Source organism: Aplidium turbinatum, chromosome 15 (genome assembly GCF_918807975.1).
Source record: "Aplidium turbinatum chromosome 15, kaAplTurb1.1, whole genome shotgun sequence".
NCBI classification, from domain to species: domain Eukaryota; kingdom Metazoa; phylum Chordata; class Ascidiacea; order Aplousobranchia; family Polyclinidae; genus Aplidium; species Aplidium turbinatum.
The window spans coordinates 18,819,643-18,830,774 of record NC_137486.1 but is presented as its reverse complement, the minus strand read 5'-3'; the positions used below and the strand labels follow the sequence as shown (position 1 = coordinate 18,830,774).

Genomic DNA, 11,132 nt, shown 5'->3' with positions numbered 1-11,132 from the left:
TCCACGATCCTTTCCATTTATCCCAAGTCATCAATACCATGGTTAACGATTTTGCAACACGGAATACAAAAAGTATCTTCTGTAGCCTATATGCTATTCAAATTTATATACATGTATACTACAAAACAACAATAAGATTGGAAGACATCTTGGATTTTGTTGTTATTGTTCAAAAGGCACGGGAAACGACTATGTACAAACTTATATACAACGGTGGTAATTTACATATATACAAAAAAAAACAGTTTAAATGTCGAGTTGATAGTTCCTTCGTCTATAGCGCAGGTGGATCTGGTTTCAATTTAACGTCAAATCCCAATGACTTTGAAGAAGGAGCTAGCAATGACCAGCGCTGGTTAAATTCTTTCCTTAATTCTTTCTTAATATTGCCATTAGGTCGTCGACGCTTGGTTAACTTGAATCGTCATACACGTATCGTGCCAACACGGCAACTAACTTCAGAGAAAAACTTATTTTAAATTAAAAATATCGCCTAGATCCATGTATTCCGTTGAAATGTGAGTGAATACCCATCCAGTGGAAGTAATCAACAGGCATATTGAATAAAGTATGCCATATGCAATGTACGTATTTTCTTTAAACAAAACTTTAACTTTATAACTTTGTTACTCTATACATTAAAAATACACGAATTTTGGAAACAAAAATCTTGAAATGGCAACACTGCTAGGACCTTGGAAGACGCAATGCATGGAAGACTTTAAATGGGAAGAATAGTTAAACAAAATAAATCTTGAAAAAGCTTGTTCTTTTGCTAAATTCATTGACCACAATAAAAAGCACTTTTTGGTGGTTTTACATAATACAGGGTAAATTAATACCAAAACTCGCAGTGTAATAGTATGATACATTAAACTACTAAATGTAGGATATTACGTACGACATCAGTTTTGACAGCCACAGTAACAGAGCATGCAATTTCGTATAAAGAAACTGTGCTTTTCAAAATATTTACAAAAAATGAAAAATGGCTTATTTCTGATATCACGCGAGATGCGTCAATTCCTCGCCAACTTTAATGCATTGACAAAGATCTTTGAAAAACTGAAACACTAAACATGAACAAACAAAACCAAGCAGACAAACATGAAATTAAATATTTTTTTCAAGGTTTGCAACATGACAGACAGACGTAATGACGCTCTGGTTGCTTTCAAAACTTCAAAAGACAAGGGGAAGCACGTTGCACGTGTTTAAAGCAGTCTTTTTTTTGTGAATTCAACGTCTGCCAACGTTAAATCAATAAAAAACAGAGCTGAATTGTTAGCTGGGACATCACCCACAAACAAGTGGAGCAATAGTGTTCAGGTCAATCGAGCAGTTAGGTCCACATACATGCTGGCTAGAACAAAAAGCTACTCAGGCCGCTATGCAACAGGTGATGACGTCATAGTGTATGCTAATAATGAGGTGAATTAGGCGACTTTGGTAGAGAGTTTGCTTTGTTGAACCATAGAGAAATAAAACAACGTAACTTCAGCGGGTTTAACATTACGTATTACATACACAAATATAACATAATTAAAAATAAACTCTAACGTTTTCGACACGTACGTGTGTCCTCATCAGGAATTACATATCTGCAATATACATAAAATGAAAATTGTAAGGTAAATTTGACTTTGCATTATAATTGTAACTGTATACTGACGACACTCCAGACTGAAAAGCACAAACTGAACGAGTGACACAAGAATGATTACAAGTAAATTATACGGTGGAAAACAGATCACATGAGGTGCAAACTACAGGCATTTGACAAACAATTAAAACACACACAAGAGGAACGATGAGCCACAGGCAGGCTTGTGTCCTCTTGTGTGTGTTCTAATTTTGTTTGTCAAATGCCTGCAGTTTACACCTTATGTGATCTGTCTTCCACCGTATAATTTACTTGTAATCATTCTTGTGTCACTCGTTCAGTTTGTGCTTTTCAGTCTGGAGTGTCGTTAGTATACAGTTACAGTTATAGTGTAAAGTCAAATTTACCTTACAATTTTTATTTTATATATATTGCAGATATGTAATTCCTGATGAGGACACACGTACGTGTCGAAAACGTTAGAGTTTATTTTTAATTATGTTATATTTGTGTATGTAATTCATCATGTTAAACCCGCTGAAGTTACGTTGTTTTATTTCTCTAATTGTACATTGTACAACAATGTCAGTGTTTATCATAACTTGTATTCTTGCAGTTTAATTGGTCAACAGAAAATTGCAGCTGAGGAATTACGTGATTGATCGTCTTGTGGCCAGACGTCTATAAACATGCACAACGATTTCAGAGATGATGTGTTTGTGCATATACTCGATTTTTTTACAAATGTACAATGTTCATTGCTACTCATGCCAATCTGAACATCAACATCAAGCATGTGAACAGCAACAGAACATCAAGTAGGTGCCAATACAACCTTACCGTCACTAAGAGGAAAGTGTATTTCTTGGTCAGCAAACGTTTCAATCTCTCTGGTCACGTTATCGTGTGTGAAGCGAAGCAGAGCGAGGATTGGTTTAATTCAGTCTTGTAATTCATATTTCAATACGCGCCACGAGATTGAAAACTCACGAATTGAGGACTTTCAACTTATTTACACAGAGCAATTGTAATTACATAATTGTGAAGTAGAGTGTGTTAAAAGTTTAAATTTGCAGTAAATGTCCATAACATAACATAATTTAGATAGGTCAAACGACAAACACTTGCAGAATGAAAATACACCAACATGAAATAGCAATTTTTGCTTCACATTTTTTCGAAAACAGCCGCACAGTGACATTACGTCAAACATCAGTGCTTGTTAGTTTCATTAAATTAATAAGTTTACTGTACTACCAGGCATTTCATACATTGAGCAGAAGCAAAGCTTCATAGCCGGACGTCATTTCTCCGTCAAACATTTCTGTCTGGGGTGGACCCATAGCCTTGCAATTCTTAGAAATTATGATCTCAGAAAAAATTATTTGAAAAGTTATTGCGAATGAAAAATGAATGTCAATTTTCTTATTCTTTAATTGGTGGGTTTTAAATATTTTTAACAAGATATCTCAGTATCCAAGCGCGGGGTACTAAATACTTATGTAATCCCACATGAACAACAAACAAGGTCTAAAACGCGTCCAAACAAAGAGACAAAATTAAGAGCTTTTTAATTTATACAAATTTTCCTCACTTCACCTATATGCATAAGTTAATCACCACTGTCGCTGTACTTTAGTTCTTGGGTAGACTGGTGATGCAAACCGGTGAATCAGGAGCACAGTTTTCGTATTCCTTTATTAAGGGATTCTCAAGGTCTCCTCGATTAGTTCCCAAGTCCTTACCTTGAGAGGGAGGACCGGTATTCTTCACGCAAGCGCATCGGACATTCGTCGAAGCGCCAGAATGATACAGACGTGGTACCCCTACCCAATCTCTATCGATACCACCACTGAAAATGAAACAACAACATTAGCTCATACGCAACTATTGAAAGAAATTTTTATAAAGAGCTTTGATAGACACGGAGGGAATTATTCTGTGGATGCAAGCAACAAAATACATATTTTCTATTCAAAACTGCACCTTGAGTTAATCTCATTCTTTAAAATGTAAATGGTCTATTAGTTAAACCATTTCATGCCATATTAATTCATATATCATTACAGAAAACCAACGTGCAAAATAAACTGCAGAGCTTTGGAGCTGGAGCTTTGCATTTTTAAAAGAAGCTTGAACTTTATAAAAAATTCAGGTGGAGCTCTCCCGTGATTTTGGTAGACCTAATATGCGCCATTTTGTCGAAAATAACTTTTTTGCATTTTTCTACGTTTAAAGACTTCATGCATCTCCTGACAAAAATTTGTGCCCTAATGTAGTATGGTTTTCGAGATAAATGGTGGGTAAAACCTAACATAATCTAATCTGTGCAAGAATAATTTTCTGAAACCTAACATATTCATCTACTCCAATCACGTAACAGGATATCGTCACGTGACAGCCATAATTTCGGAAGCAATTGCAGCAGGCTATTTCACAACATCTTACATCTCTTGAGTTGCAAGAAGCGGATTTAAAAGCATTTGATAAAATAGATTGGGCGAAAATGTTGTCAAGCACTAAGTAAGCTTATGTAGGCTAGCCTAAAAATGTCCATCCGAACACACTAGCTTTTCTTTTCATTAAATGCCGTATTATTTACGTCTCGCGGATCAGTTTGATTTTTCGTAGCCTACTGGTGCACTGATGGCTTAGTTGACTTTACGGTACGCTAAATAACTTAGCTTGCATATGATTATTACGATTTTAAAGCAGAGGCCCAGGAGTACGCTACTCAATGTGTTTGGTCATTTTTAATCAATCGTCCCAGGTGCTGTGCAGCCAATGAGCCAATGTAATACGGTAGCCTTAAATCAGGGGTGACGAACCTTTTTGCGGTCGCGGCCACTTTGTCAATTACACATGAGTTATCGGGCCACACAACTTGGCGCTTGTCAAAATTCTATGACGTCATAGATTGGAATCGACCAAAAATACAAGGTGAAGTTGGTGAATAGTGTTTAAACAACTTTGCCTTATAGCATGAAATCCTATTTTCTAACTATAAACCTTGAAAGTTAGTGTTAAGGGCAAGAAAATAGCAAAGGAAAGGTGTACCAGTGAATGCATAAAACAGCTTTGAGATGTCTTTTGTCTTTAATGCATGAGCGATTGTCAAATCGTTTTGCGGGCCTCACAAAACTCTTTGACCGGCCGCATGCGGCCGCAGGTTCGTCACCCCTGCCTTAAATGAAGGCATGGTTATTAAGTAGGCTACCAGCAACTAATTTTGAGTCAGCGATAGCCTTCAACCTAGCAGGCTTAATTGTGATATCAGCAAAGTCATCTAGAGATTACAGTGATGAAATGATACACAGTTCTGGGAGAAATCCAGAGGCTTACCGGTACTTTAGGTTTGATTAAGGCTTACAAAGCCAACATAGTGTGGTCAAAGTCAACATTTAGCTTATATGAGGCTTTATCATACAAAAACATAACATTAAATAAGCCAATAAGGCGGTTAAAGTCAACATCGAGAGTATACATTAGGTTTTATCATACAAACCTAATACTTTTATTATAACTAGTTATCTGGCAAAACCAAATATAAGCCATATTTTAATAAACAAACAAAAACTTGGCTCAAATTTCATTCTTAAAATTTTTTGTTTGGTTGTCCGCTCCAGCCTTCCAAGAGTAAACTTCGAGTGTTTTACCTTGTTAATTTTACAGCTATAAACACAAAAAGTCGTTTATCTCGAAAACGGCGGATATTAGGTTATGACAAATCACGGGAGAGCTGGAGCCAGTTGTTTGATAGACAGCTCCAGCTCCAATTAATTTATGAGAGGCTAATACTATTGGGTGATTTCACATAACTTAACACCAACCAATCACAGAATTGATAATTGCTGGCAGGTATTTTTAATTGTGCGTCTGCTATTTCGTAAGACTTTAAATTAGAGATGATTACTGATCGAGGACGACTATTAATGAAGTCGTATATTGTTCGAAAAAATACGGCAATGGAGCTAGAGATGGTGGAATAAAAAGTTTCATTTTTGCTGGAGCAGTTTCATTTTTATGCCGGCTCCAAAGTCCTGCTAAATTGTTTAATGCCAATACTGGAAGACTAACCATGCAAACAAATACAATAAGTACAGACTTAATAAAAATAAAATGCATACTTTTCAAAGGTACAACTCCACGCTAAACAAATTTGCAACATTGTTTTTGCAAGCTCAATCTATTTTAGTGCAAGAATGATGAAACATTTCCAGCAAAAGCAGACTTTTGAATCACCTTTTTCGTGAACACCATACTTTTGAACCCTTTGCTGCAGATGACTCAGAATTGCACATTGGATACATCTTTTGGTCTTCTTTCCTCTTTTCTTGTTCTACTTTGGCTGCTGCAATTTCGTTTTCAGCCGCCTTGAGAGCTTTGGTAGGTCTTCCGTTCTCATCGTAAAAGTTTCCAATAAGCAATCCTACGCGAAAGTCGTACAAGAGTAAAGTATTTCGCTTGCCACATTTTCAGTCGAGTGAATGACTAATACGTAACATAGGCAATATCTCCTAAGGTAACATAACTAGTGGTCTACAACAAGCGATTGAAAATGTCTGCTAGTCCTCAAAAATGCAGACATTGTCGACAAATGCTCAACAAAACCTGGTAATACCCATTGTTGCCAGTTCCGCAGCTTTTGTCCGCAAAGTGGGCTAGTTTAGCTTCCTAATTGCAGAGAATTTTAGTAGTTGGGGATTGTGGTATCGTATGGTATCTTTGTTTTCGAACTGACTTTAATAAAATAAATACCATCTTTAGTTAAAAACATCCTGCAACACTGGCAATAGGCATTTAGAAGTACCACAAAACAGCACAACTTTGCCCCAAATTGTGAGTCTGATCACAATTATGGTCCACGTTTTTTTAAGTTTGTCTAATGGATAATATTGTTAAATGGGAGTCCACCAGACAAACCCCATAATACATGAAGACCATATTGTGGTCAGACTTTAACTAACAAATTTCGAGCAAAATAGTACTGTTTTACAGTACCATGTGGAATTGTGGATTGTGGATAAAGAAAAGCTTCATCAAGCGACATGTACATTGTACAATGTCTGGCAAACGTACTGTACAATCATTAAAATCTAAACACTTGCCATTTGATCGAGACTTGAAATGCCTTAAATAAACATACAATGCACAAGATTCTATTTCCAGAAGTTATAAATTTCCTTGATAATAAAGATAGATTAAAAATTATATTATATCGATAACAATCATAACCTACCAACATATTTGTATGTTTTCTCATAAAATCCAACCCATTCTTCAAATCCATGGAACATAGACTTGTCCAAATCTTCTAACTCATCTGTCAATCCCTTTTCCGTGAAGTCACCAGTCACAAACCCTTTTGTTCCATCGCGACCTGACAATGAAACAATAGCAGTTGCAATCAACAGTTTGTTAGCAGAAATGGCATTTGACTATGTTGTTTGTATAATATATATATAAGGCATACGCTTGTTAGAACCTTTTCTTGAATTGATTAGAAGTCATAAAAGTGGCTGCTCACCAATGAAATCTTAACAAACTGGACGTTTCATTAACAACTAAATGAACACATTGCAATAAGGACAAAAATTTGTGAGTTATCATACTTACAAAACACATCCTGGATACTGTAACAAAATTATGGTTTGATCATAGCACAATCAGATCCATGAATTGTCAGGTAGGCACCAATATTGTGATGCCAGGCAATTTGTGAGTTGCCTGTTAAGTTAGTTTTTGAAACTTTCTGTTTTTTTTAAGTGCAACTTGTTTATGAGTACATTTTACTCATCACATCCTTTTGTATATATATTGTTGATTGTTTAATAAAACCATTAATGTGGAAATTGCTGATAGGCCATACCATGGCCACCTGGAGATGAGGCCTGATTTGTCACATTTTGCAGATTTTGATTCCAGCTACTTCTAGTGCTTGACTGACATTTTTTGAGATGTTTTTACTTTTTGCGGTTTTCTAATGACATAAAACTTTTTTGTTGCTTTGGGGAAGCAATAGCAAATGAGAAAGAGTAAGTTGAAAAACGCAAAATCAGACTATTATTGAAAATTAACAGTCTGACTAAAATCTTCAAAATCAAATTTTCTTTGTTTTTCAACATGTGAGGATGTTAAAACCTATTGTGTCATCTGGGGAAAAGAATAAAGAAAGCGTAAAAATCTAATTTTTAGAAAAATTTATTTAAACGTTTGCCCAAAGTTAGAAAAACCTGGAAATTTCTGCAAAATGTGACAAATCAGGCCGTATCTTTAGGTGGCCATGACCATACTTATGTCTAAAATACATTAATAAAACAACGTAAGAATAGGCTATCTAACCACAAAGCATCCAATAAAATACATGCCAGTTGGAATAACATCTAAATTACCCAACACCAAAGTAAGGAAGGCATCACTTAAATTGCCTGGCGCTAGAGTGTAGATAACAACGCTGCGTGCCGCCACAAGCCATCCTTACCTGTTGGTATATTTCACTGCACTTATTATAATGGACTGTCACAAATTTTAATCTCTAAAGTTTAATTTGGTAAAATCAAGTTTTCCTAATATTTTTTTGATTACAATCAAGCCTGTAATTATATAATATCATATCAATTTTTGACATGGACATAATGGACACATAATACACAAGCACAGCTTGATGCTAAAAGTTGAACTAATACTGGCACAAAGTTTCCAATTATTTAAAATTTATGCATATCTATTTCTTTTTTATTTCATAGAAGTTATAATAAAAAGAAGGTAAAATATAAGCAATATGATTTGGTGCAAAATCAAAGAATTCTTTACCTTTGTGTCGGGAAAGTAAACTGCTACAAGACGTGAAGACAAGGTAACAAAATAAAAAATTGCTTGCTTCAACAATACCAAATACACTAACTGAAAGAGCTTACAATAAATAATAAAAAATTAATAAGTGGACTGGAGATACAATCAATGGCCAATTGAGGCAACAAAAAAAGCATCACAGTCACTTTATCACATTGTGATAAAAGTATACAGCAGCCTTTATAGTAGAGACATAAAGCAAGGTCGCCAATAACAAATTGAATGTAATACATATCATATAATATAGGCTATCACCTGCAAAGAAATCATATCCACCCCCTGGAGCATAATACTGCTTTCCAGCACTGACGTCATAAACTTTTCCAAAAAAAGCAATATAAAGTCCTTTGCTGCCTTCTGTGCCCCGGTAATCTCTCCATAATTCTTCTTTTGTAAACAACCTGGGCTGTGTTACATCACTTTCATCTATAAAACATTTATATATACAGTAGAATTCGCCTATAACGGCTTCGTTTATAACGTCAATTCGCCTATTACATCACATTTCGCTCGGTCCCGTCAGAATTCCTATCTTTTACGTACATTGTAGTTCGGCTACAACAGCATCGCCTATAACGTCAATTCGCATGTAACAGCACCCTTTATTGGTCCCCATACGTCTTTTGTTCGTTTATAACGTCACTTTAAGCCATCACCTTCACCATGAACGGTCAGTCTTTTAATCCAGTTAGCGCTGCTGCTTGCAAAATGTCTTCCCTTTATTTTACTACGTCGTTCGCAGCAGAGACTTTAATTAACTTTTTTCCCCGCGTGAAAAACTATCACGTGTAAAAAGCAGCTCTACAGCTGACCTTTAAACAACTCAAAGCAACAGTTGTACGTGCAGTACTGTATATACTAATGAACTGAATTAACTTTTTTTTCCCCCGCGTGAAAAACTATCACGTGTAATTGTAAAAAGCAGCTCTACAACTGACCTTTAAACAACTCAAAAGCCATAGTTGCACGTGCAGTACTGTATAAACTAGAAGCCGCAGTGTTACACAGTAGCCTACAGTAGAGATCTCTGAAGCAAAATGCCAAACAAACGGAAACATTTCCCTCTTTGGAAAAAATATGAAATTGTTAGCCGATTCAACAGCGGTAAGGCTACAAGCGTATCAGAGCTTGCAAAAGAATATGAAATTCCGAGGTCATCATTGCAAACAATCTCTTTCTTCAACACCTCTTTCTTTAATCAAAAGACAGTTTTGGAAATAGTTTGCGGTAGTTCGTCTATAACGGCAATTCGGCTATAACGTCAGTTTTTGCAAATCCCCTAGAGGTGCCGTTATAGGCGAATTCTACTGTATGTATCAAGCCAAAATGCTTCAAATTTGAATAAAGTTATTTTAGAATGTTTAATTGATTTAGGGAGCTGGTATACAAGTCCCCCCCCCCTGGTAACTCATGACAAAGACAGGACTCGACCAAACATATAGGGTGAAACTACTTTACCTTTGCTTTACTGTTTACACACTTCAATCCACATGTTTTGGTCAATTCCTCTTTGTCATGCGTTACCAAGAGGGGGGGGAATTGTATACCAGCTCCTGATTTAGTTAAGTTTTATCTTGTAAGTTTTAGTTTGGCAATAGTAAAGTTTTTATAAATCGTATAAGAAAACTATCTAAAAGCAAAGCCTAGATACTAGTTTGCAAGGCACAGAAAAACAGCAATATGAGTTTAAATTTGAGTTTGCTGTTTTCCAGTAACAATTTGGATAGTTTTATAAGTTATAACTCTAGTTTTTAAAGCTATTTGTAAGTGAAATTGCATGATATTAATCGATACACAAGAACACATAGGTTAGTTTACCATTTTACAAACCTTCTTCTTCAGTTAACTTTTCATTTTTGTAGAGGTTTTCAAAAGCTTGTAAGATTTGCTTTGGCATCAATTGCTTAATTTGAATTAAAACATTGTGTGGGATGCAATTTTGTATCTCAGTTCCATACAAATAGGCTATACCCACCGAAATTAATAAAATAGCAACGGAAACTTTCAGGCATGACATGCTATACAATACATTCAAGGAAATGATATATATTGTTAAAAACAACAGCAAGGACCCATTAATAAAAAATCATGATTTTATTATTGGCATTTGTATCGTAGGTTTTCAGCTGCCCGCATCCGATGGTCAGCAACAGCTCTCCTGTCATTCTCTCTCATAAAATAGCAGGCAGCTTAAAACCAAAAAGCCCCGCTTAACTAATACTAAATCAGCTAATAATGAAGTACGGTATGGTACGGTAGGCTATAACTTAAAACCCACAACTCAGAAACTACGGTACTAGTCTATTCATCATTTCAAAATAAGCTTGAAACATAAGCTATGAGATAAATGCATGACAGTAATATTGCAAAGTCTAGTAAAAGAAAAAATAAAGTATCGTATGGTAGCCTACATCTGCAATCTAATGCAGGCAACTTCAACCATATTGGTAGTTAAGTCAAGGCTAGTTAAGGTACAATACAGTATAACCTCGACTGCAATTTATTTTAGCAATGCTAACCAGATAATAAAATAGTAGCAATGCCTCAAATTTACTCATAGCGCAATCTTCAACCAAGTGTAAATTAACTTTTGTCACTTTTTTTCTACACTTGGTTGGTTTTGAATCTTCTTACTTCTCTGTTATCACTGATATTATTTTTATGTAGTAGTTCGAAA

General features: G+C 35.5%; 1 protein-coding gene across 1 annotated transcript; it reads right to left on the bottom strand.

Annotated features, from left to right (window-relative positions):
* Window positions 1-2,042: 2,042 nt before the first annotated feature.
* Window positions 2,043-10,472, bottom strand: LOC145784527 (neuferricin-like). The gene is made up of 5 exons (XM_082596364.1): window positions 10,286-10,472; window positions 8,711-8,881; window positions 6,843-6,983; window positions 5,846-6,032; window positions 2,043-3,455 (listed from the first exon to the last, which is right to left on the bottom strand). Exons 1-5 carry the CDS (start codon window positions 10,470-10,472, stop codon window positions 3,239-3,241), a joined length of 903 nt encoding a protein of 300 aa, XP_082452490.1. The 3' UTR covers window positions 2,043-3,238.
* Window positions 10,473-11,132: the final 660 nt, after the last annotated feature.